We start from the raw sequence: 26,257 nt of genomic DNA on the forward strand, positions 1-26,257 counted from the left end.
CTGTCCAATGGGAAGAGGATTTCAGCATCCAGAACTGTCATGTTTTCCTTCCTATCACTGTGTTTTCTTCCAACCCCGTTAAAAGACTGGAATAGACCCCTTAGACAGTTTGAGGACCCCCACAGGGCTACAGACCACAGTTTGAAAACTACTGTTCTAGTCTAAAACTCTTACAGGCAAAATGTGGCTGCAAGATTATGCACTCAGTTCTGATAGTTATCAGCATGTCACAGCTATCAGGGTGAGTCACACCACAATAAATTTATCAAACAACAAAGAGTCCCCCACAAAACGGTGTACAGCAGCAGGATACACAGGTGATACGTGCTTCCTGATACTTTCCATTTCAAGTTCATTTGTACTCGTAAGCACATTAGCACTACTGTCAGCTTTGTACCTTACCTATATTTATATTTTCAATTAATTTTGGCTCCCAGGAGTTTCCAACTGTATTACAATGAAGCACTAATGAATGGAAAAACACAAATACTCTCAATGCTGTGGCTTATAGTTAGCCTCAACAATTTTGGTTAAATGACAAATATGTTAGAGGTACAACTGATTGCATCTCCCAGGTAATATATGTCAGAAGATAGAAATTTGCTATGAATTCCATTAAATACCTCTGAAACTTTGCAGAGCTGAATTCCAGGGCAGATTGTTTACATGATAAACCCTATCAAGATTCACAAGGATGATTATGTTACTAGAAGACAAAGCATTTTCCTTCACCTTCTCATAGAGCGTGCCATTAACATCAGCACCATAGATGGGGGCATTGAAAGTGAGGTTCTTCCAGTATTTCCGCTCAAGGTCCTCAAAGTCAGTATATCGGGGTGTGCAGTACCTAAAAAAAAAGAAAAGCTGTTCCATCAACTCATTTAATCAATAAAAACTTTGCAACTCAATACGTTAGAGTTTAGAGCAACAGCACAGAATTAAGAAAGCAGATAGAAAGCTATATTCAAAAAGTTAATGAAAGAATAAAGAGGCATATCTAGCATATCTCCTAGCAGCTAGGGCACTGGGCTGGGAGTCAGGAGACCCAGGCTTTATTTCCTGCTCTGCCATAACCTGTTGTGTGACAGTGGGCAAGTCATTTCACTTCTGTGCCTGTGTTTCCTCGCCTGCTTTTTGTACAGTGTCTGGCAAAATGGGACCCTTACCTTAGTTGGGATCTGTAGGTGCTACTGAAATACTAATCCCCAGCGTAACTCCCACAGCAAGTTGCAAGCTTTGCAAAGCATATAGTTTATCCTTTACTGTTTAAAGGAACAACCTGCATTGTACAAAATGGAATAATGAGCATTTTATTAGTTCCTTCTTTAGTTCTCAAGCCACATCTTGTGAGGGAATAATATCTTTTCAAAAAGTTAATTTACTAACAATTATTTTGTAAAGTAGCAGTACCATGCAAGTCTAGTTTATTTTTCACATTTCTCTCAGCTAGAACAATGGAAACTAATCAGAATTTCACTTTCTGGGTCTCACGAACTAGTATAGTAATGCATATTTGGGGTTTCAAACACTGCAATAAAATGGCTAAAACTCAGTTTTATGAGTAAGTGACTATAAAAATAGCATTGCTGGATTCCAAATTTGTGGTCTTTCAATAACTCTAGAACAAGAGCGCTCAGTTAATCATGTTAAACCCTCTGCTATGTACATTGGCCAAACTGGACAGTCTCTACGCAAAAGAATAAATGGACACAAATCTGACATCAGGAATCATAACATTCAAAAACCAGTAGAACACTAACCTCCCTGGCCATTCAGTAACAGATTTAAAGGTAGCAATTTTGCAACAGAAAAGCTTCAAAAACAGACTCCAACGAGTAACTGCTGAACTTGAATTGATATGCAAACTAGATACAATCAACAGAGACTGGGAATGGCTGAGCCATTGCACACATTGAATCTATTTCCCCATCTTAAGTATCCTCACAGCTTCTTGTCAAACTGTCTTAAATGGGCCATCTTGATTATCACTACATAAGTTTTTCTCCTGCTGACAGTTCATCTTAATTAATTAGCCTCTTAGAATTGGTTGGGCAACTCTCACCTTTTCATGTTATCTGTATGTACACATATCTCCTCACTATATGTTCCATTCTATGCATCTGATGAAGTGAGCTGTAGCCCACGAAAGCTTATGTTCAAATAATTTGTCTCTAAGGTGCCACAAGTACTCCTGTTCTTTTTGCGGATACAGACTAACACGGCTGCTACTCTGAAACCAGTTAATCATGAAGAACCATTTGTTCCTAATTTCCAGCCCTGCAAACTACTTGTAATTTTGGTTGTTGGGTTTGGTGAGCAAGTGCTGGGAGGTGTTGGTATCATATTAGACGACCTGGTGCTCTCTTCTGGCCTTAAACTATACGTAGGGACTTCAGGTCTATTTGCATCCTTTCCTTCTTGTACATCAGTTCTAAAAAAAAAAAAAAATCTCAGAGGACCAAAAATGCCACCACAGTTAACCAGAGCAAAACAAGCAGTGACAGGCAAAAAAAAAAGCATCCTTTAAAAACTGGAAATCAAATCCTACTGAAGAAAAGTAGAAAGGAGCATAAACTACGGAATATAATTGGACAGATCAAAAAAGAATTTGAAAAACTATATAAATTCATGGAGGATGGGTCCATCAATGGCTATTAGCTAGGATGGGCAGGGATGGTGTCCCTAGCCTCTGTTTGCCAGAAGCTGAGAATGAGTGACAGGGGATGGATCACCCAACGATTACCTGTTCCGTCATTCCCTCTGAAGCACCTGACATTGGCCACTGTCAGAAGACAGGATACTGGGCTAGACGGATGTTTGGGCTGACCCAGTACAGCCGTTCTTATGTTAAAAGACAACTAACAGCAAAAAAAACAAAAAATGTTAAGTGCATCAGAAGCAGGAAGCCTGCCAAACAATTACTGAGGTCACTGGACAATCAAGGTGCTACAGCAGCACTCGAGACAGACAAGGCAGTTGAAGAGAAACTACCTGAATTCTCTGTATTGGTCTTCACTGCACAGGATGTGAAAGATGCTGTCATAACATTTCTTCCCAGATCTGGACCTTAGCGTCCAAAATATCGGTGTTAGCATGAAAACCTCCAAGCTTAGTTACCAGCTTGGACCTAGTAATTGCTGCCACCAGCTAGGAATTATACAGTGCCTAGCTCACTGTGGTCTCCCCAAAACCTTCCCTGGGGGACCCCAAGACTCAGATGCCTTGAATCTCACAACAAAGGGGAATAAACCGTTTCCCTTTCCCCTCCTCCCCTCCAGGTGTTCCCTCCCTGGGTTCCTGGAGAGATATACAGAAGCAAGCTGCGTGAATCTAAACAAAGGGATTCCACCCTCCCTGTTTCAAGTCCTTGAACCACAAGCACCGAGAGATCTAACCTCTCCCCCCCCGTCACCCAGAGGGTATGCAAAATCAGGCTTAGTAAATCTAACAAAGAGATTTCCCCCCGACTTCTTCCTCCCACCAATTCCCTGGTGAGCTGCAGACTCAATTCCCTGGAGTCCCCACTAAAGAAAAACTCCAATAGGTCTTAAAAAGAAAGCTTTATATAAAAAAGAAAGAAAAAGACATTAAAAATAGTCTCTGTATCAAGGTGACAATATACAGGGTCAATTGCTTAAAGGAAAAAATGAATAAACAGCCTTATCCAAAAAGAATACAATTTAAAACATTCCAGCAACTACACACATGTAAATACAAAAAAAAACAATATTAACCTATTGTCTTACTATCCTTGTACTTACAACTTGGAAACAGAAAATTAGAAAACCTGGAGATAGAAAAATCACTCTCAGAGCCGAGAGGGCACAGACCCAAGACAAAGAACAAAGAACTCACACCCAAAACTTCCCTCCACCCAGATTTGAAAAAGTCTTGTTTCCTGATTGGTCCTCTGGTCAGGTGTTTGGTTCCCTGTGTTAACCCTTTATAGGTAAAAGAACATTAACCCCTAGCTATCTGTTTATGACAGATGCCCACATCTGAGCCATTCTTTTTAGGTGTCAACTCTGAGGAACTGTCCTAGACTGAGATCTTGGAAGAGAAGGTTTTGGAACAAATGGATACATTTAACAGTAACAGGTCACCAGGACCAGATGATATTCACCAAAGAGTTCTGAAGGAACTCACATGACTTTGCAGAACTACTGACTGTGGTATAAAGCAACAAAGTTCTGTGGCACCTTGTAGACTAACACACGTATTGGAGCATAAGCTTTCGTGGGTGAATACCCACTTCGTCATGCATCTCATGAAGTGGGTATTCACCCACGAAAGCTTATGCTCCAATACATCTGTTAGTCTATAAGGTGCCACAGGATTCTTTGCTGCTTTTCACAGATCCAGACCAACACCGCTACCTCTCTGATACTTGACTGCGGTATGTAACCTATTATTTAAATCAGCTTCTGTACCAGATGACTGGCGGAAAGCTTATATAAAGCCCATTCTTTAAAAAGGGTCTAGAGGCAATCCTGGCAGCTACAGGCCACTAAGCTTAACTTCAATATCGGGCAAATTGGTAGAAATTATAACAAAGAACAGAATTATCAGACACACAGATGAACACAATGTGTCAGGGAAGAGTCAACATGAATTTTGTAAGGGGAAATCATGCCTCACCAATCTGTTAGAATGATCAGGGGGGTGGGGGAGAGAGCAACAAACGTGGACAAGAGTGATCCTGTAGATATAATACAGTTGGACTTTCAGAAAGTCTTTGACAAGGTCTCACATCAAAGGTTCGTAAGCAAACTCAACAATCATGGGATAAGAGGGAAGGCCCTTTCGTGGATCAGTAACTGGATAAAAGACAGGAAACAAAGGGTAGGAATAAATGGTCAGTTCTCAGAATGGAGAGGTAAATAGCAGGGTCCCCCAAGGATCTGTACTGGGACCACTGCTGTTCAACATATGCATAAATGATCTGGAAAAGGGAGCAAACAATGAGGTGGAAAAGTTCGCAGGTAATACATAAATCCGTCAGGATAATTAAGCTGAAAGCAGACTGCAGAGCGTTACCAAGGGATTTCACAAATCTGGGTAGCTGGGCAACAAGATGGCAGATGAAATTCAAAGTTGGTAAAGGCAAAGTAATGTACATGGGAAAACATAATCCCAACTATATGTACAAAATGAAGGGGAAAAATTAGCTGTTACCACCGAAGAAAGATCTTGGGAGTCATCATGGATGGTTTTCTGAAATCATCTACTCAATGTACAGCGGCAGTCAAAAAGTGTTAGGTATCTTTGGGAAAGATATAGATAAAACAGAACAGAATATATAATGCCACTATATAAATCCGTGGTATGCCCACATCTCGAATACTTTGTGCAGTTCTGGTCACCCCATCTCAAAAAAAGATAATTAGAATTGAAGGTACACAAATTGGCAACTAAAATGGTTAGAGGTATGGAATGGCTTCCATGCAAGAAAAGATTAAAAAGACTGGGACTGATCAGCTTACAAAAAGGTGACTTGGGGGGCGGGGGGACCTGAGAGAGGTCTATAAAATCATGATTGGTATAGAGAAAGTGAATAAAGTAATGTTATTTACCCCTTCATGTAATACAAGAACCAGAGGTCACCCAGTAAAATTGTTTTAAACCTGCTGCCTAGTAAACATAAGGAATCACTTCTTCACATAACACACAGTCAACCTATGGAACTTGTTGCTAGGAGATGCTGTGAAAGCCAAAAATGTAACTGGATTAAAAAAAAAAAAAAGAATCAGACAAGTTCATGGAGGACACTGTCCATCAATGGCAATTAGCCAAGATGGTCAGGCTCCAGGTGTCCCCAAACCTCTGTCTCCCAGAAGCTGGGACTGGCCAACAAGGGACGGATCACTTGGTAAGTGCCCTGTTCTGTTCATTCCCTCTGAAGCATCTGGCATTGCCCAACGTCAGAGTCAGTATACTGGGCCACTGGTCTAACCCAGCATGCTCATTCTTATGTAATAAAGGTTCTCCAGGCCAAATTATGCTATCGATCCTTGCGCAATTCCATTGTCTTCAAGAAGTAAAATGTAGCAAGATAGATCTGTTAATTAAATATGACATTTTTGCATTGTCATTGTGTTATTGAAATTTTGTTATCATTGAAGTTTTCTTTAAAGGTTAACAAGCTACATATCTCTACCCAAGAGAATCCATTTAACGATACACTATATAGAGAGAAAGCTATGTGATGGTAACAGATGCAAAAGCCCCACAGATGTAAGAAACTGCAGGCACAAACACTCTTACTTGTCACTGTTTGCAATTCTTCTAAATTCCCGGACAGTCATAGCCTTCTTCTGGATGTTGTACTGTGTGAAGAGGCCAGATTGTCCAGTCACCACCTGCTGAATTGGAGCCGGGATGACCAGTTCATCAATATCATCATAGCATGTTCGCGGTTTCCACTCCTTTGGGGGAATTACCTGATGGTTCACAGAATAAAAGGCAAAAATCAGAAAACTCAGAAATTCAACCTGGGAGCTTAAGTTCCCTCTAAGCTGTGCAGCCGCACAACTGACTATTAAGCCCCTTTACAAGGGCTTAGGGTTGCGGAAGGGGGAGGTGCCCCTCCCCGCTGGTCCAGCACGGACCTGCTGCTGGCAGGAAGGAATGCCCCCTCCCCACTGTGGGCCTGCCCCAGACTTGCCCTGGCCAGCTGCGGAGGAGCCTCTCTCTTGGCCCAGCCCAGCCCGAGCTGCTGGGGAGAGGCGCCTCTTCCCCAGACCCGAGCTGCTATGGCAAGAGGGGGTTGGGGGGAGTACTCTCTCCCCACTACAGCCTACACCCTGAACCCCTCATCCTCGGCCCCACCCTAGAACCCACAGTCTCCCACACCCCAGCCCTCTGCCCCCTCCTGCACTCCAAACCCTCATCCCTGGCCCCACCCGGGAGCCCTCACCCCCGGCACCAGCCTTGAGTCGTCCCCCCCACCCCAAACCCCACATCCCAACCCTCTGCCCCATCCCAGAGCCCCTCTCGCACCCTGAACCCCTTATCCCCAGCCCCACCCTAGAGCCTGCACCCCCATCCAGAGCCCTCATCCCCCAACACCCCAACCCTGAGCCCCCTCCCACAATCTACACCCCTCGGCCTACCCCCATCACATTAAATTTGTTATGTGTACCGATAAGAAGTTGATGTGTCACGCATCACTTATTGGTGCACGTAACAAAATTCATTCTGCACAGAAAACCCTGCCTATGAGAGGAGCTTTATCTAGAGGACAATGATTATTCAGTCAGCAACCTTCAGTAGGGAACAAATGCAACAAGAGCAAGACGTCAAACTTCTTAGAATTACTTTTCATTATGGTTTGTGAGCTTGGAAAGCTGGTCTCTGACCAACTGAAGTCGGTCCAATAAAAGATATTACGCCCCCCACCTTGTCTCTGCACTACCTCCCGCTCATGGCAGTTCTCCTACAGTTGAGAGGCACAAAGACTGAGGAGCAGAATACAGCCCTGAGGCAGGGGATAGGGGTCTGAGCTCTGGACATGCTGATCTCCCAGAGTCCATTCAGTTAACAGGGATTTCCGGGGGCTTAGCTCTCTGAAAGCGGCACGTTGAAGTGTCCACACAGAAGCGGTAAGTGGTACTACCCCTGTCCGTAGGTGCTCACGGGAATGGGACTGGAGCAGGCGATGCGATGCAGGCACCACCAGACAGGAAAACCTCTCCAGACCGGTCTCTTCTTGTCTCTGTTGTCTGACCCAGTTCCTGGCCATGGCAATGGCTGGTGCGGAGGCGGGTGCAGGGAGACCCCAGCCCGGGGTTACACCCTGAGAGCTATGTGCTGCCAGCTCGGAGCCTGACGGGCCGGCTGAGGGGCTCCTCCCCAGCACCGAGCCGCGGCCCCCGGCACCCCGCGGGAGGGAACGGGAGCGGGGCCCAGCCCCCGGCCCCCCCCAGCACCGAGCCGCAGCCCCCCACACCCCGAGGAAGGGAACGGGAGCGGGGCCCGGCCCCCCAGCACCGAGCCGCGGCCCCCGGCACCCCGCGGGAGGGAACGGGAGCGGGGCCCGGCCCCCGGCCCCCCCAGCACAGAGCCGCGGCCCCCCGCACCAGGGAACGGGAGCGGGGCCCGGGCCCCCCCCGCACCCCGCGGGAGGGAGGGAGGCAGGGAACGGGGCCCGGCCCCCCCACACCCCGAGGAAGGGAACGGGAGCGGGGCCCGGCCCCCCAGCACCGAGCCGCGGCCCCCCGCACCCCGCGGGAGGGAGGGAGGCAGGGAGCCGGCCCCGGCCCCCCTCGGCCGCTCACCTTGGCCAGCCCGGCGCGGTGGGCGCCCTGGGACTCGATGTAGGCGACGTAGCGGCCGAAGTCGCGGAACTGCTCGGCGCTGGGCCGGAAGGTCAGGATGCGCGCGCTGGGGTTCGGGCTCTCCGGCTCCGCGGCCATGTTCCTGCGCGGGAGCGGAGCGGCCACCTCGGCCGGCGCCGCGCTCCCTCCGCCAGGGCCCCGCCGCCGCTCGGAAGAAGGAAAGAGAAAACAGCGTCCCCCGCCCCGCCCCGATCTCCGATCCCATTGGTGAGGCAGCGCCGCCGCGGGCCAATCGCCACAGGGTCCGCACCAGACGCGCCTCCTCATTCGCTCAGCGCACCTGCCAATCACTTTCCTCTTCTTCCTCCAGCGTCGCCCCCACCGCGGCGAGCGCGGACCAACCTCTCCCGCTTCCCGAAATCAGTTCCGGCGCGGATGGATATACGGCTGCGCGCGACGATGTCACGTCATGTGAAATTGCAGCGACGTGAGAGGTATCCCTCCTCTCGGAGCGCCGGCTAAAGAATCCGCCGGGCGGCTTTCCACCGCACGACCTCCTCCCGGCCTCTCCATCGGCTAAGCCAATCACAGCGCAGCCTGCGATTCCAACCAATACGAATTAGAGCCGCCGCTAAACGGGGCGGTAGAAGTTGGCCAATCAGAAAGGAGAATAGGTTGTTGCCAGGCAGATTAGCGTCCCCTGCTGGGGGGCGCAGTTGCTAGGGAACTGCAGGCCCAACGAGGCTCCGTACGGCGGAGGGCGGACAGGAGCCCGAGCCCGAGCCCTGGCCCTGTGCTGGGGGGGGACCCGGGGAGGGGGGGCCCTGGCCGTGTGCTGGGGGGGGACCCGGGGAGGGGGAGGGGGGGCCCTGGCCCTGTGCTGGGGGGGGACCCAGGGAGGGGGGGCCCTGGCCCTGTGCTGGGGGGGAGGGGGAGGGGGGGCCCTGGCCCTGGCCCTGGCCCTGGCCCTGGCCCTGTGCTGGGGGGGGACCCTGGGGAGGGGGGGCCCTGGCCGTGTGCTGGGGGGGGACCCGGGGAGGGAGAGGGGGGGGCCCTGGCCCGGTGCTGGGGGGGGGCCCGGGGAGGGGGGGCCCTGGCCCGGTGCTGGGGGGGGACCCTGGGGAGGGGGGGCCCTGGCCCTGTGCTGGGGGGGGACCCGGGGAGGGGGGGCCCTGGCCCTGTGCTGGGGGCAGGTGGGGGACCTGCTGGTGTGGTCTGCAGCGCCAGGGTGAGTCCAGAGTTGCTCGGCATCGTTCCCATTAGTAGTTCTGTCCTCATGGGGTTGTCACGGCGATTGTCCCACTGGTGCTAACTGGCTGAGGCCTCCTCCCATCTCCATTACAGCCAGCAGAGGTTTGGCCCCACAGGGCACATGCCAGCAGAGGTCTGAGATCTTGGCACAAGGAGCTTGTCTTCCTTGAGCCCACATCGGCAGTCGGGCGGCACCCAGCACTGGCTACAGACTAGGGTGAAGTGGACGCCATGTACACACCTAGCATGGCTGCACACACAAGTTGTACTAACGGGTTTTGACAGTGATTTTGTTAAACGAGCAACTCCATTGTATGGACACTTATTTCACATTAAGTGTGCCCACTTTCAGTTCTGCTTACATCTGTTGCTTCCTGATTTTAGCTAATTGTTATCAGTCAGTTTAAGGATGTCCACTCTATTGGATTCTTGCCAATTTGGCTAATTCACTTTCTAAACCAATTTAGTTAAACTGGTACAACTTGTGTGTGTAAACAAAACCTCAGCAGAGTTTGACACTACACAATAATCTGGCACCAAATTCACCATGACCCAGGGAAATGCCTGGCGGGATCTGACATGCGTCAGAACTTGATGGGGACGTGCTGGTTATGTTGCTATGCTAAATGCTTTATAATTAAAGCCCTACTTGAATTGCAGGATGATTGTCAAAAAAAATTGCAGCTGAGTTGTGGACAAGCCCTGGAAAATCGCAGAAAAGTAATAATGGACCTTATTTGCGGTAATCAAGTCTATGACTTTTCTGCAATTTTCCACTGTCGGCAGCCCAGGCCTGAGAGCAGAATCCTGCTGTTGACAGTGGGGGCTCCCGGTGTTTGGCTGCCCAGGGCTGAGAGTGGGAGGTCATGCTGTTGATCCCAGGGCGGCTGGGGCTCCCACTGTCAAAATTGTGGTGGGAGTTTAATATTGCAGGATCTGCATTATCGCAGAGTAAGGAAGGCCTTAGTTATAATGCATAAACACCAGAGCACAGCAATGGGGATGAACATAACCATCCTAAAAGGAGCCTGCAACCATGCCCCGAACCCATGAGCAAAATGACTGGTTGCACTCATACCAGGATGCTATTTCGTTTCTCTCACCGGGGGTCTCCTTGCTGTCAGGTTATTGTCATAAAGCAACCATGAAGGTCCTGCTGAACCTTCCCAGCACAAGACCAGACAAGCTTCAGGTGAGCCTCTCTTCTGAGAAGACAATTCAATTACAATCAGGAGAACTCAAGGGCCAGAACTAGCACCTGAGATGAATACAAATGAGGCAAACAGAGGACCCAAAATCTTCCACAGATATGGTCTGAAAAACTTTTCTTGTATTGTGGGAGGGTGCAAGATAGCAGAAAACTAGAAGTGTGTGTGTCATTGGGCAGGCACGCGCTGTTTCATTTCTAGAATCCTGAACCAACTTTTCCGTATTAGGCTGATGCAAGCCATTTTCCGTGGTAAATGGAGTGAAGGTAGAGAAATCGGGGCAATGGCTTGTTGCCATGGCTGATACTCAGGCAGTGATTGCTTGTTAAAAACCAATGGGAAAGCATCAGGCAGCTTTAGTTGAAGGGCCCAGAATGTTTCCGCTCCCAATCGTGAGCCAGCTCAGAACAGGCAAAAGAGGAACCTTTACAAATGAAAATGTTTATGCAAGCAGCTGAAGGCAAGAAAAACCCTGGGAGTGGGCGGGAAGGAGCTGCCGGATGTCCACCTGAAGCAAACAGAGAAATTACTTGCTAAATGGTGCAACCATTTCTTGTCTTATTGAACAAATGTACCAGTAAAAACCACCTTTAATCAATTGAATCCCCAAAGGCCAGCGCATGGGCAGTATGCTGCTTAGCGTTACTAGGAGACCTATAAAGTGAGGGCAGGGCCCTCACAGGCCATTCCCCTCCAGGGCAAAATGTGGTAAAAAAAGGTACAGGACCTATGCTCACTCCTCACTAGTCCCACCTCCACCTTTGGTGGCACCTCAGCTGCCCTCCTCCCTCCTGTTTGGTGGCTACTGGAGCCCCATCTCAAACCTCTTCTCCTTTGTCTGGTGGCTCAGATAGAAGCTTGGATTAGGAGTATTGGGATGAAATACAGATTTTTTTTTTTTTGAAACAGGCGAAACTTTGGAGTGAGTTGTGCCGGAGTGTGGACTAGCCTACGAAGTGCAGTGCCCCAGTGCTTCACTGTCTGGAAGTGAAATATTTAAAAGTCGACTGGAAAATCCCCTCAGAGCACAGGGTTATGGTCTGATGGCTCTTAACCCTGTGCTCAGCTGTGGTGCTGAATAAACCATCATCTGATTCTCCAGCCACATCAGATGAACACATTAGCTAAGCACTGCTCTTATCATGATTCCACTTACTAGCCTTTACCTTGCCATTGTCAGCCTTTGGCATTAACACCCCATTGCAAAGGATGGGGCAGCTCACATCTCTGCCGAGGCCCTCTTCCCACCCACGGGGCAGGGAACGAGTATAGACTGCAAACAATGACGTCCTGGTCCATAGGACCAGCTGCAGATGGGCATTACACGTTGAGGATCTAAAAAAGGTCAAGCAAGCAGGGTGTAACTTGGGGAAGGTCACCACTACATTTAAGGTTTAGACTGTCTTACTGTTTAACAGCTGATTCTCTCGAGGGCTCTGAGCACCACATGCACATTCAGAGTGCCTTGTAACCTGCTGTGCTTTGTGAGGGACTGGGGGGAGGGATCCAAAGTTTGGGTTGTTTGAACAATAGAGCCTCCCTGCCCCCATGAGCTTTTTATACAATTTACCAGGATTTTTTCTCTCCTGGGAATTCACATGGCTCAGTTCTCCCTCTGGGTCAGTGTCTCATTCAGTCTCATTTCAGGATAACTCAGATCGAAAGACACAGAAAGGCTCTTCTTCCGCCTGCCCTCCAGGCAGCATTGCCAGTCCCTTTGGGCTACTGTCCACGCTCTGGCTCTGGGATAGAGCGCTGACTCCCAGCCGGCTTCCCACTCTCACACTCAGCCCCTCTGGGCTACCGGCAAGGCTCTCTGCATTGGACTAGAGCTCCGGCCCCCAGGCGCCTCCCCTGGAGCCCTCCAGCTCCTCTTTAGGCCCTTCTGCAGAAGCCCAGTTTGCTCCCTGTCATCTCTTTGCCAAAGGGAGTTTTATGAGGCCCAGGTGTTTCAGGCTGCCCCCTTAGGCTAGGAGGTAGCTAATGATGGCACAGGCAGGCCTGATTGAACAGGGATGGCTAGCTGAAGCCACCTGGGCCATAGGGAAATGCGTACGCAGCCTATGGCAGGGAGCCTCCCAGACCACGGTAGTGGATCTGGGTTCATGTTAGAGCTCTAGAAGTACCTGCATAGCCAGCACTCTGACGTTGTGGCTTGGTGCCTGAAGCCCAGGAAGAGGGGTGGGCCTCAGAGCCCAGGCTCCTGTCCAGTTCAAAGTGCCGGTTATGCAGGTATTTTTAGGTGATGCTGCGAGTGCAGGTAGCGAGAGTCCATCAAGCTGGGCAGGAAGGCTCCCGGCTGCAGCCCGGGCAGACATATCCCATTACAGCAGGACCGTGAGCAAGGTACGAAGCCTGGCCCGGTGGTGTTGGACTAGGCTAATGGGAGGGATTGGCTACCACACGGCCAATGACCCAGAGAGGCTGGTGCAAGATTCCGTCAGTTCTGGCCCAGGAGCATAAGGATGTAGTTACACTGGGCTGGACGTGCTCAGGCCCCTTCCCAGCCAGGAATACGCTGTACCAGTATAAGTGCTTTTATAGCAGTACATTTGCATCCGCATTCGGTGGCTGCACCATGTTAACTAGGCTGCTCAAGCCGTACAACGCCTGGGTGTAGCCAAGCAGGGATAGGGGGATGAGCCCGTCCATGGAGCACGTCACAAGCTATTGTTTCAGGCTATGGCTACACTAGCGTTTTTGTCAATGTATGTTGCTCAGGGGTGTGAAAAGACCCCACCCCCAGCATAGGTGCTGGACTTCGGGGTGCTGGGGGACGCTCTCCCGCCGCTCGTTGGGGGGAGCTCTTGCCTGGCTGTACGGAGCAGCGACATGAGCGATGTTACTGCAGCTGTGCCCCGTAAGCTCGCTAGTGTAGCCATGGCCTCAGGTGTCACTCATCCCGTCAGCTGTGCGAATCCCATTGCGAGGAACGGGCCACTTCACATCTCTGCCAGGCTCCTGTGCTGCTGATGGGGTTACATGACACCCAGATGTGGAGGAGGGACTCGAGTGATCTCCATGCTTCTCCTGCCAGCTGACTGATACGCGGCCCTCACAGCTCCATGACCCCTCCCTGCCTGCCTGTGAGACGACATAGCGCATTCTCCTCCCAGCTAAGCCAGACAGCAGGCCAAGCTGTCAGAGTGGTTTCACAAAGCAAACGTTGCATTTAAGGCACTTGTGACATTAGATTGCTACCGGTCTGTGGGAAATTATTTTGGAGTTGGAAAAATCCCAAGTGGGGGCCGTTGTCATGCAAGTGTGTAGTGCCACGAATCATCTCCTGCTACGCGGAATGGTGACTCTCGGCCATGTGCAAGAACTAGTGGCTGGGTTTGTGGCAATGAGGTTCCTGCCTGGTGGTGGGGCAAGAGCTAGACCATAGCCCTATTTTGGCACTAGCCCACCTTGTACCGCAACAGAAAGGGCGACTTTCCATGGCAATGCAGGCACTGGGGACGCATTACTGTGCTGTGTGGCCTGGCCAGGGAAGGGTCCCAGCTTTAAGAAGACACCAGCCCCCCCGGCAGCCCAGCAGTGCCCTAGTGCTGCGGGGGGCCATGGTTCCAGCGCAGTGCAGGCGCAGCTCCGTCTCCGGGCTCACAGTTACGTGCAGCACAGGGTCCCGTGCTCCCTGGGCTGGAGGCAGCACAGGGGGAGACATACTGTATCAAAAAGGGGTTCCTGGCCTGCATTGCCCCCCATCCACCCCACTGGCGTGGAGCATCTGTATCGAGGGGAGGGACCTGCCTGGTTCCCCTCCCCAATGCCAGGGACAGCTCTTCCCTTAGAGGAGAAGACGCCCAGCTGGGACCCATCACTGCGTGCCAGGGGCTGTGAACTGCAAGGACGTGGGGAGCCCCCTCCCTGCCAGGTACCAGCTGCTGTTGGCAGTGCCCATCCCCCCTACTTCGCTCCACAGAGGCCAGGGAGCTGAGCCCCACCCAGCCCAGGAAGGGGAGCACCCCTGCCACAGTTAGCAGAGCTGCCCCCTTTCCCCTTCGCCCCTGGAAGGAGAGTCCGTTGCAGCCAGTCAGAGCCCAGCGAGCTAGGTTTAGCGTCTCCTTTCTCCAGGAGAGGAAGCTGAGCAGCGTCCGCCCCAGAGAGCTGCCGCACTGGGACAAGAACGGCTCTGCGGCTCTTCAACCCTTTCTGCTGACTGTCCCCTGCGACAGGTTCAAAGCACGAGTAATGCAGATGCTCCATTGCCAAGCCTCTGACAGGGCTCGTGCCTTCTCACTGCGCTTCTCATGGCCAGGGCAGAAGATGGGGAGGGGTCACAGCCCCATTTCCCCTGCTCCTCTGTTCGCAGCCAGGCTGGGCTCCACGACGTCCGCTATAGGCCCAGTCAGCTGCCAAGAATGCGGCAGCAGAGAGGCCCCTAGGGCTCCGTCCCTGTGAGCAGCACCCGAGCCCTGGTCCCCTGCGGGTGGGAGCTCACGAGGGCCCATAGCAGAAAGGCCCCTGGCTTCTGTTTATTGCTGAACAAAGAAGGCAGCAAGACCAGCTTGTATGAAACCTGATTATTCAAATTTATTAACATCAAGAATTAGGCAATGATGCTGTAGATTGTTTTTTATTAACAAATAGAAAACAGACTGTGTACACCAGCGACCCCTACGGCACTATGCATCCACAAGGGAAAAATGAACGTCTCCTCCAATATCCCCACCCCGGATTGCGGATTTCACCGGCGCTCAGATTCTTAGCATTGGAATACATTCGATAATACAATTAGCCACCCTCCCACCACCTTTACTGAGAACTCTGTGCACCCGAGAGGGCAGCTAGCCCGTCTTTAGTGCCAGCGCGATAGGATAAGGAGTAGTAAGATATAGTACCATTAAATTAAGTCCAGTAGACTTGCCACATTGGTTCATTAGAACGTCCTGAAGTAGCCGAAAGTACAATATTCTAATGACTTTAAACATTTGCAAGATAGCAGAAATCATAGATACACCCAACCTCCGAAAACATGTCCCCCCTCCCCCGCTGCCCCTTCCCTGACGTACCCCATTTTCCAAAAATAGCCCCCGCAGCCCCCTTGTGGGAGCTGCTAGAATTGTGCTCCTTCCCTTTGGAAATGTGGTGATGCATTCATTGGTGACAGCTGCCTGCACACCCACCACCGCAGCACGAGCAGAAAGGGACACACTGTGGTCGGCTTCTGCTGCCTTCCTGCCCCATCCCCAGTGAGACACAGAGAGGCCCCCAGGCCAGGAGTCTGGGATTTTGGGTCTCCCGACAAGTCACGTCAGATTGGGAGCTGCCAACACACATGGGCACTGATTGGGTTAACACGCACTTGAATAGGACTGACCAGTTTCGAGCTTGCGATGGAATTGTCTCTCCCGCGACCCCAAGTCCCTTCCCCCACCAGGAAATAAGGGGAAACAGCTAATGAAATCATCAGTAGCTTAGCTCCGGTTCGGTGAACGTTTCTATTCTACAGAGGGTTACAAGCAGCCTATGGGGAATGGAGGGTCTGGAACTGTGAGCCAGTCACTGCTGGGGTCTCCAAGTGGCTGCACTAAAATGGGCAGCACCAAAGGCAGGGGTGGATCCGAACACAGGAGAAGGGGAAACAGGCAACAGGAAAGGAACCCCCAGAAGGCCTGACAGACCCAGCTCTGCCCCAGCCAGACGGTAAGACTAGCAAACGAAGAGAAAGGATTATAAAAACACGAGTAACTATTTTACAGATAAAAAAAGATCCCGTTCCATCCACCTAAAGCCTGTCTGTGAAATGCAGTCGCGTGAGGGGGCCGAGAGGGAGACAAGTGAGCAGACGTTTGACGGGACACTGGAAATGCCGCTGGAGTCGGACTCCCTTGCTCAGCACAGGGCGATGCTCCTGAATGCAGTGGTCAGATTTGGTCGGCCATGGGAGGTCTGCTGCCTCGGCAGCAGCAGCGTCTGTACAGGACTGAAGAATGGCAGCTGTGGCTCAGGAGGACTCTCTCCGCTCCTAGACATTCCCACTGTGACTGGGGGAAGCACTAGCTACGTTGCATAGTGGTCGAAGCTGCCGAGATACTCCAGCGCTGCCCTGTAGCACAGCTGGTACTGGTCCTGCACGGAGAGAGGGCAGGCGTGTGAAGGGAGGTGCCCTGTGCAGAAGACAGGGGCGCTGTGCGGCGCGGCACAAGGACTCACCACGGGGACAGCCTGAGCAAAGGCGCTGGCCCCAGCCCAAGTCCCTGCACATGGCCAAGCTTGTCCCCGAAGCGGCTGTGATGTTCCAAAGGAGAGGTAGGAGGCAGGGCCACCCAGTGCTTAGAGCACTAGCCCTGGACTCGGGAGACCTGCCCTGCTCCTGACGCCCTGTGCCATCCTGGCCCCTGCGTCTCTCTGGCCCCATCGCCCTCTGCACAGTGAGAACCGCCTGCAAGGCGGGGGCCAGGTGGGGCCCTTCGACAGGGTCGGGGCAGGGTGCTTCCCAGCCTAGCCCAGCCTAGCCCAGCGCAGGCTGGTATTTTAGCATGGAGGCTGCACTTCACCCAAGCTCCAGGGAGAGGGGCATGCACTGGGCTTACGGACATTCCTGATTTTTGGGTCTTTTTGTTATACAGGCCCCTATTACCCCCCACCCCCATCCTGATTTTTCACACTTGCTGTCTGGTCACCCTGGCTGGCTGTCCTGCAGGATCTGGCCGGGTTGAAGGGTCAGAGGTTAAGGTGCCCCTGGGGCCCTGGCTGCTGGTTCCCGCTCTGGTTGTCCCTAGGGCAGCGCCAGGCCCGGCCCTGGCGAGGGGCTCTCCAGCTCAGAGCGAGATCTCCAAGCACAGCCAGGGCCACCACAGCCGGTGGCTCAGAACTAACCCCACTGAGGCTCCAGCTGCCCAGGCCCAGGCAGCAAGACACCAGACATTAACCAGCGGCCTGGCCACGGCCTGCGGAGCGGGACAGAGACACCTGTGCCTGCAAACCCGCCTGGCTGCTCCGGGTGGGGGGCACAGCATAAAGCAGAGAGGGGAAGTCCAGCTCCCCCCTCCCCCAACCCCCCCCACAGCCCAGCGCAAGAACCCTCCTCCCACCAGGGCTTCCTGATCCAGCCTGGAGCCCAGGGCAGCCCAGAGACTGGGACCTGCTGCCAGATTCAGCTCTGTTGAAACGAGACCCTTCTGCACAGGCCTAGGGCAGTGCCTGGCACCGGGCTGGGAGTGCAGCCTCCCTTTACTGGGCACAGCCCAGCTCCCAGCCTGGGGGAGTCCTGCCCTCCGTCAGCAGGGGGCACGTGGGCACCCACCTCTGTCTGCACCATGGCTGGTCGCTGCGTTCGCAAGGTCTTCACCGTCTGGAACATGTCAACCACCCCTTCGTAGCGCATGCGCTCCAGGACAATGCTGAGCGTGATGAACACTCCAGTGCGCCCGACCCCAGCGCTGTGAGCACAAGGAGCAGAGGGGCTGTCAGCAGAGACCCCAGGCCCCATGTCCCCCCGCAGCCCTGCCCCGTCATTGTCACCCGGGCCCACAGGGAGCCAGGCCCATTCTGCCAGTGGGGGGCATGTTGGATGGGAAGGGGCTTGCAGAGACTCTTGGGGGCCTCTGCTTCCTGTCCCCCTGCACTGCGGGCACTACCCGGCCTCCCTGCAGCGCCCCACGTGCCTTTCCCAGGACTGGGGCCTGATGAAGGTCTGGGCTCCCCTCCATGTCCTGTGTGGCAGCCTGTACCTGCTGGGGGGCAGGAGGGCAGTTCCCAGCCGGGCTGCCGGGGGGCGGGAGAACGGTTCCCAACTGGGCTGCTGGGGGGCGGGAGAACGGTTCCCAGCCGGGCTGCCAGGGGGGCGGGAGGCAGGAGAACGGTTCCCAGCAGGGCTGTCGGGGGGCAGGAGAATGGTTCCCAGCCGGGCTGCCGAGGGGCGGGAGAACGGTTCTCAGCCGGGCTGCCAGGGGGGCATGGGGGCAGGAGAACAGTTCCCAGCAGGGCTGCCGGGGGGCAGGAGAGCCGTTCCCAGCTCTGCCCCGCTGTACAAGTGGCAGCGTCTGAGGGCTCCAGGGAGTGCTGCTGAGCAGGACCCCTCGTGGCTCTGTGGAGGACGGTGGCTCTGGGTGGGGTGGGGTTCCCAGCTCTGTCTACCCTGGGCAGCCTCCCGCACAGGGCCGGCTCCAGGCCCCAGCGCGCCAAGCGCGCGCTTGGGGTGGCATGGCGCGGGGGGGCGCTCTGCCAATTGCCAGGAGGGCGGCAGGCGGCTCTGGTGGACCTCCTGCAGGCGTGCCTGCGGATGCTCCACCGGAGCCACGGGACCGGCGAGCGGCAGAGCGCCCCCCATGCCATGCCGCCATGCTTGGGGTGGCGAAATGCTAGAGCCGGCCCTGCTCCCGCACCAGCCCGGCCAGCACTCACCTGCAGTGCACTGTGATGGGCCCATCCTGGCCAAACTGCTCCTTGGTTTTGTGCACCTGCCCGATGAAGTCGATGAAGCCCTCGCCCGTCTTCGGCACCCCCTGCTCGGGCCAGTCCGTGAACTGGAACTGGCGGATGGTCCGCGACTGCCCATCCTGCGGGGAGGAGATGTCTGTGTGGGCCCTGCTCACATGCCAGCCTGTAGAGCCCGGGGGGGCGGGTCCCAGGCCGGGCTGGGCCTTGCGGGGGCCAGGATCTGCAGAGCCCCAGGGGTGGGTTCCCAGGCCAGGGCCGGACTCTGCACAGCCCCAGGAGTGGGTTCCCAGGCCAGGGCCGAACTCTGCACAGCCCAAGGGCTGCCTTGGGGGTGCTGGGCTCTGCACAGCCCTGGTGGGGGGGACAGGTTCCTGGGCCGGGGCCAGGCTCTGCAGAGCCCCGGGGGGGTGTTCCTGGGCTGGGCTGTGCCTTGGGGGGGGCTGGGCTCTGCAGAGCCCCAGAGGTGGGTTCCTGGGATGGGGCTGGTCTGGGCCTCGTGGGGGCTGGGCTCTGCAGAGCCCTGGGGGTGGGCTCCCGGGCCGGGATCCAGGGCTGGGCTGGGCCTTGCAGGGGTGGGTTCCCAGGCCGGGGCCGGGCTCTGCACTGCCCCAGGGGTGGGTTCCCAGGCTGGGCTGGGCCTCGCCTTGCAGGGGCCGGGCTCCGCAGACCTGGACCAGGCCTGGGTGTGGGACAGGAGACCTGGGACTGAGTCTGGCCAGGTTTCGTTCCCCTGCGCTGTTAGTAATAATTGGAGATGTACCAATCTCCTAGAACTGGAAGGGACCTCAAAAGGGCATCGAGTCCAGACCCCTGCCCTCACTAGCAGGACCGATTTTTGCCCCAGATCTCTAAGTGGCCCCCTCAAGGACTGAACTTACAACCCTGGGTTTAGCAAGCCAATGCTCAAACCACTGAGCTATCCCTCTGGGCCTGAGTCTCCTCCCCCACTGGCTGGTGCCAAGTGGGCACACCAGGGAGAAGGGGGCACGGCAGGGCTCCACTGGCTCAGTGCCGGGATGCCCAGCCAGGGCTGACTCAGCTGAAGGTGCAGCCCCAGCCCAGGGGTCTGGCTGCCTCTGTCACTGCTGGGGCGCTGGGAAGGGGCTTGGCCACCAGCTCCTGCCCCAGAGACGAGAACAGCTCCGGGAGCGACAGCCTGCTGGGCCCTCGAGGGGATCCCAGCCCCGTCACTGTCCGGCCTCGGTGAGCTGCTCCCGCGGGAGGGATGCGCCCCAGAGCACCGCCGGCCCCACTCACCCTGGCGTCGGTGACCTTGAACTCACGGAGGATGTACTGGGGCATGTTGTACTCTGCCATGGGGTCCACCACGAAGTACTGGTAGCGGGCCGAGCGCTCCGCCGGCCAGTACTGGTGGCACTTTTCCTGCAGGCAAGAGGAGACGCGTGAAGGAGCAAAGCCAGGGCCTCACCCAGGGGGCCTGTGTATCTCCAGCCCTGCCGCCTCCCCAATCCCCCCACAAGGACTTCTCCAGGGTGGGGTCCCCTTCCCCACCCTCTCCCAGTCACGGGCAGGTCACTTTGAACACTGCGGACTCTGGACCTGGAATGGGGCAACGTTTCCAAGGCCAATGAGGGCAGCTGGCCTGGCTAGAGGCTGGGCCACCCCCCTGTGCAGCGGGGAGTGTGCCCAGGATGCCAGTGCTAACCTGCCATCTGCCAGCCCCCAGAGCAGCACCGGCGTCTGGCAGCCGCGGCCAGCTGGCTTCCCTGGGACAGTCCTGGCCTGCAGCAGCAGTGGTCGGGGACCGTGTCCCCATCGGGTATCTCCACCCCTTGGACAGCTCCCAAAGCTGCTGGGCCCAGGCTAGCCTTGCGCTCCGGGACCCTAGCGTGGAGCTAGCCAGGCTGGGACGCTCCTGCTGAGTGCACGGGCCCCACAGTAACGCTCAGGAGAGAGGAAGGAAAGAGCCAGCAGGGGCAGGAAACGGCCCAGGTCAGTGGCACATGGCTCTTCCACGGGCCTTCACCAGTCCCCCCTTCCCCGGCCCCCCAGCCTTTCCCCGGCCCAGCCCCACAAACCCCTTCCCCGGTCCCCACCCCCCAAAGCCCTTCTCTGGTCCCTGCCTCCACCCAGCCCTTCCCCTGCCCCCATCCCCTAAAGCCCTTCTCCGGCCCCTGCCTCCCGCCAGCCCCCAGCCCCCGGCCCTTCCCCAGCTCAAGCCTCCCGCCAGCCCTTCCCCTGCCCCCACCCCCAAAAGCCCTTCCCCGGCCCAGCCCCCACAAAGCCCTTCTCCGGCCCAGCCCCCACAAACTCCTTCCCCAGTCCCTGCCTCCCCCCAGCCCTTCCCCAGCCCCCACCTCTGCCCTTCCCAGGCCCAGCCCCCAGCCCTTCTCCGGCCCAGCCCCCCCAAACCCCTTCCCCAGTCCCTGCCTCCCCCCAGCCCCCGCCCCCCAGCCCTAACCCTGCCCCCACCCCTGCCCCCCAAAGCCCTTCCCTGGCCCAGCCCCCAGCCCTTCTCCTGCCCCTGCCTCCACCCAGCCCTTCCCTGCCCCCGTCCCCTAAAGCCCTTCTCTGGCCCCTGCCTCCTGCCAGCCCTTCCCCTGCCCCCCAAAGCCCTTCCCTGGCCCAGCCCCCAGCCCTGCCCCTGCCTCCACCCAGCCCTTCCCCTGCCCCTGCATCCACCCAGCCCTTCCGCTACCCCCGTCCCCCAAAGACCTTCTCCGGCCCCTGCCTCCAACCAGCCCTTCCCCGGCCCAGCCCCCCAAACCCCGTCCCCAGTCTCTGCCTCCCCCCAGCCCTTCTCCAGCCCCTGCCCCCCCAAAGCCCTTCTCCGGCCCCCACCTCCTGCTAGCCCTTCCCCTGCCCCCGCCTCCTGCTAGCCCTTCCCCTGCCCCCACCTCTGCCCCCCAAAGCCCTTCCCCTGCCCCTGCCCCCCAAAGCCCTTCTCCGGCCCCCACCTCCACCCAGCCCCTGCCTCCCACCATCCCCTCCCTGGCCCTCGCCCCCCGCCTCCTAGCCCTTCCCCGGCCCCAGCTCCCGCCTGCCGTTCCCCGGCCCAGCCCTCAGCCCTTCTTCTGCTCCCGCTTCCTGGCAGCCCTTCTCCGGCTCAGTCCCCCAAAGCCCTTCCCCAGCCCAGTCTCCTGCCCCCCAGCCCTTACCCGGCCCATCTCGCGCAGCTTGGTCAGCATCACCACGATGGTGGAGTTGTGCTCCCAGAGCATACGCCAGAAATCCTCCGTGGTCTCCGCCAGGGGCCCCTGCGTGGCAATGTAGGCTTTCTGCTGCCTGCAAACACACACAAGCCACCCTCAGAACAGCGGGTGAGGGGTCCCCAGGCAGCCCATGCCCATTCAAAGGGCTCAGGCTGAGCATTCACCGAGCTGGGCGTGGGGCTCTGCGGCAGCTGGATCAGTGCCCAAGAGGGCTGGGTGGAGGGTGTCCCTGTGGGCAGTGCCCACGGGAAGGGGGTGAGCATGCTGGATGCGGCTCTGTGTGCTGGACTCCCTGGGGCTCGGGGAGGGAGGAGTCCTTGAGCCCCCAAGAACCCGTTGTCCCCTTGACAACCACCCTTTGCACACTGCTCCTCTGCTGCACAGAGCCCTTCCCCCAGCGTCTCTGGGGCCTTGCACGGCCCCGCCTGGGCTCAGCTGCTGATTCTGCCACCAGCGGCACTGGCATCCAGAGATGCCCCTTGATCGCCCCAGGGAGCTCGAGGCAGCTCACCCGGGTCACGCAGGCCGGCTACTGAGGCAGCGGCAGTCACAGCAGCAGGCCTGGATCGCGTGTCGTTGGCACAGTGGGCAGTGAACAAAGGCAGAACGCTGCTCCCCTGGCTGCACCGCTGGCCACAGCAGCCAGGCCAGGGGTGTGTGCTGGGACCTGGGACAGGCAGGCCCTGCCCCCGTGTCCTGCAGGGTGCTTCCGGACCCGTGGACAGGCTCCTTCACCCAGTGCAAGTCCGGCTGTCGTGATCAGACTTCGCCACAAGGGAAGCAGCGGGGCAGGCACAGGCGCTGCTGTCCGGTGGCACTGCCTGGGTGAGCTTCGTGCCAGGATAAGCCCAGCGGTCATGGTGCCCCGTGCTCGGTGAGCGCAGGGAAAAGCACAGCAATCAGCAAGACCGAGGAGACTCCCGGGCCGTGGGCGTCAATAATGAGGAGCTGTTCACGTTTCCACCACTACGTAGTGCTGGAGATCTCAGAATAGGGGCCTGTGGCACTTACCATCATCAAATCTCTCCTTTGGTGCTAAAAATGAATGACTTTGTTGTAGGACAGAGATGGACGCTGCTTCCGGGGGGCTTATACGGCACCATCAGCATGAAGAGTAAGAGGGCAGGAAGAAACAACGGAGCTAATAAAGATGCAGCTTTAGCGATGCCTACAGGAGCTGGGGTCCATTGATCTCGTTAGATCAGCCTCAGAAGGATTGCTCAGTTCGGCGGAATGGACAGGAGATAACAGAGCCCTTCAGGGAGGCGATAGGTCGGCCATGACGTGGTAACACCTGCTGCGCAGGCAGCCATTCCTCCATGCCACAAACAGCATCGCTCGCCAGCACACCGCACACCAAGGCTTGGTGCTGGAAGGCAGCCATGGGCACAGCCCCCGCAGTCGTCAGCCCCAGAAGTGGCCCGGTTTGGGAGCTGGCGTTTGCACTGGTGCCAGGCATGAGAGAGAGACGAGGCCAGCTCTGCCCGCTGCCACCTGGCTCCATGCAGCTCTAAGCGGCCTGTCCTCTCCCACACAGCACTCCAGGGCTGACTGCATTCACTGCCCTCTGGCCCACTCTGCCCAGGAGCCCCAGGCTGCCGTGCTAGGAGCACACTGACCCCACCTGCCCACTCCCTGAGAGCAGTGCCTGGGCTGGCCCTGGGGGGACCCCTGGGCCCTGGCATCCTATGTGGCAGGCTTTCACTCATTCCCACTCCTGCAGCGTCTGTGGCTTGGACGTCGAGCGGGGGGACCCAAGGCAGGAATCTGCTGGCCCAGTTCCTGGTGGGCGAGTGGCACGCCCGTTTATGCTGAATGCCAAGGGATAGGGTTGGGGGAGGCTCTGTGCCGGGGTTAGTGGCTGGGCGAAGCTGCTCCTCGGTGCACCTGGCACAGCCGTTGCCCTGCCCTCATGGAGCTCAGGAGCTGGGAACATGCTGCACGGAACCACGGGAACGTGTCACGTGGGACACCGACTGCCTGCTCATGCTCCGTACAGAGCGTCCCCGAGAGCAGGCTGCTGCACGGGTCTCACTAGTGCCCGGCTCCAGCCCCGCCCGTCCCAAGCTTCTGCCTGAGACCCTCCAGAGCTCCCCTGTAGCCAAGGGCCTCAGGCTGCTCCGCTGGCTGCCACCAGTCGCTGCTGAATGCCAAACGGCCCCTTCTCACAGAGGCTGCTCCAGCTACTGCAGAGCTTTCAACTGGGCTTCCCAGGAGGCCAGAAACAGAGCGGTGGGTGGGGGGGGGGCTCTCAGCAGAGGGGCCCGTGCGGAACATTTACAGAGGATGGGAACAGTTACCCTAGGAAGTGCTTGTCAGCACGGGGCAAAGAGCGCACACGTTGGGAGCTAGAAGAGGGGAGCTCTGGCTGACGATCGCTTGTCACGCAGTACCTGACCTCAGCCAGGATCCCAACGCCATGAAGAGAAACAGGATTAGACTCAAATCCAACCCACTCCATTTCCATCCAGCGCCAGGAGGCAACGCCTGGCAGACAGAAGAGCCCAGCGCCCGTAATGGCCAGTCCCAGCTGCTCCTAGGCCTGAGGGGATGGGCCCATGCGTCCTGGTGACTCTTACCTGTAGCCGTCTATGAAGCTGGCGTTGATGTAATCAGAGCCCTCGACTCCACGGATGGGCTGCAGGCAGACTCTGGTCAGCTCGTATGGCATGATGTTCACCAGGCGATTCTTAAACTTGTTGCATGGAAGGTTGGCACTGATGAACCGCGAGGTATGTGCTTTGGAGTTGGCCAGGAGCTGGAAGGAGAGGAGGGTCAGGAGTACACAGGAGCCTGGGGGTTTAGTCAGGCCTGCCTAAAAAGCCCCACGAGCAGAGCAGCTGGGGGTGGACGAGGGAGTGAGGGAGGGAATCAGAGAATTGCAGAAGATTAGAGTTGGAAAAGACCTCAGGAGGTATCTACTCTAACCCCCTGCTCAAAGCAGGACCAACCCCAACTAAATCATCCCAGCCAGGGCTTCCTCAAACCGGGCCTTAAAAACCTCTAAGGGAGGGGATTCCACCACCTCCCTAGGGAACCCATTCCAGTGCTTCACCACCCTCCTCATGAAAAAGGGTTTTCCTGATATCCAACCTAAACCTCCCCCACTGCAGCTTGAGACCATTACTCCTTGTTCTGTCATCTGCCACCACTGAGAACAGCCTAGATCCATCCTCTTTGGAATCCCCTTTCAGGTAGTTGAAAGCAGCTATCAAATCCCCCCTCACTCTTCTCTTCTGCAGACTAAACAATCCCAGTTCCCTCAGCCTCTCCTCAGAAGTCATGTGCTCCAGACCCCTAATCATTTTTGTTGCCCTCCACTGGACTCTTTCCAATTTGTCCACATCCTTTTGATAGTGGGGGGCCCGAAGCTGGACGCAGTACTCCAGATGAGGCCTCACCAGTGCTGAATAGAGGGGAATGATCACAGCCCTCAATCTGCTGGCAATGCCCCTACTTATATAGCCCAAAATGCTGTTAGACTTCTTGGCAACAAGAAGCACTGGCGACTCCTATCCAGCTTCTCATCCACTATAACCCCTAGGTCCTTTTCTGCAGAACTCCTGCCTAGCCATTCGGTCCCTAGTCTGTAGCAGTGCATGGGATTCTTCTGTCCTAAGTGCAGGACTCTGCACTTGTCCTTGTTGAACCTCATCAGGTTTCTTTTGGCCCAATTCTCTAATTTGTCTAGGTCCCCCTGTATCCTATCCCTACCCTCCAGCGTATCTACCACTCCTCCCAGTTTAGTGTCATCTGAAAACTTGCTGAGAGTGCAGTCCACCCTCCAGATCATTAGTGAAGATGCTGAACACAGCTCCGCACGCAGAGCAGCAGGGTGTAGGGGGGAAGGGGGGAAAGGAACACAGCCCCGCACATGCGGAGCAGCTGGCTGGAGGCAGGGGAACACGGCCCACATGGCGGAGCAGCTGGGCCGGGGGTTGGCGCATACCTGCCCTCTAAA

At 55.9% G+C, this 26,257-nt stretch overlaps 2 protein-coding genes across 23 annotated transcripts in view; both read right to left on the reverse strand.

The window, feature by feature from the left end:
* The window catches only part of KDM4A (lysine demethylase 4A), a 57,504-nt gene extending 48,706 nt beyond the window's left edge, over nt 1-8,798 (reverse strand). For 5 of the 8 annotated variants that reach the window (XR_007775351.1, XM_050961116.1, XM_050961115.1 and 2 more), the window contains exons 1-3: nt 8,277-8,499; nt 6,265-6,440; nt 733-847 (exon numbers count right to left, since the gene is read on the reverse strand). Coding sequence is in view for 7 of the 8 variants with exons in the window: in XM_050961116.1 (XP_050817073.1) it covers nt 733-847; nt 6,265-6,440; nt 8,277-8,414 (429 nt within the window). In the remaining variant the exon portion in view is untranslated. Of the gene's footprint in view, nt 1-732; nt 848-6,264; nt 6,441-8,276; nt 8,500-8,616 lie in introns of those variants that run through there. The other 3 variants (XM_050961119.1, XM_050961120.1, XM_050961117.1) reach the window with 2 other exon arrangements.
* A 6,464-nt stretch (nt 8,799-15,262) lies between these two features.
* PTPRF (protein tyrosine phosphatase receptor type F) overlaps nt 15,263-26,257 on the reverse strand; it is a 628,470-nt gene continuing 617,475 nt past the window's right edge. For all 15 annotated transcript variants that reach the window (XM_050961087.1, XM_050961085.1, XM_050961098.1 and 12 more), the window contains 6 exons: nt 24,876-25,054; nt 22,243-22,369; nt 20,381-20,506; nt 19,088-19,242; nt 17,988-18,123; nt 15,263-16,810 (listed from right to left, as the gene is read on the reverse strand). In XM_050961087.1, coding sequence (XP_050817044.1) covers nt 16,742-16,810; nt 17,988-18,123; nt 19,088-19,242; nt 20,381-20,506; nt 22,243-22,369; nt 24,876-25,054 — 792 coding nt within the window. In that variant the 3' untranslated portion in view covers nt 15,263-16,741. The remainder of the gene's footprint in view (nt 16,811-17,987; nt 18,124-19,087; nt 19,243-20,380; nt 20,507-22,242; nt 22,370-24,875; nt 25,055-26,257) is intronic.

Source organism: Gopherus flavomarginatus, chromosome 7 (assembly GCF_025201925.1).
Source record: "Gopherus flavomarginatus isolate rGopFla2 chromosome 7, rGopFla2.mat.asm, whole genome shotgun sequence".
Taxonomy (NCBI): Eukaryota; Metazoa; Chordata; order Testudines; family Testudinidae; genus Gopherus; species Gopherus flavomarginatus.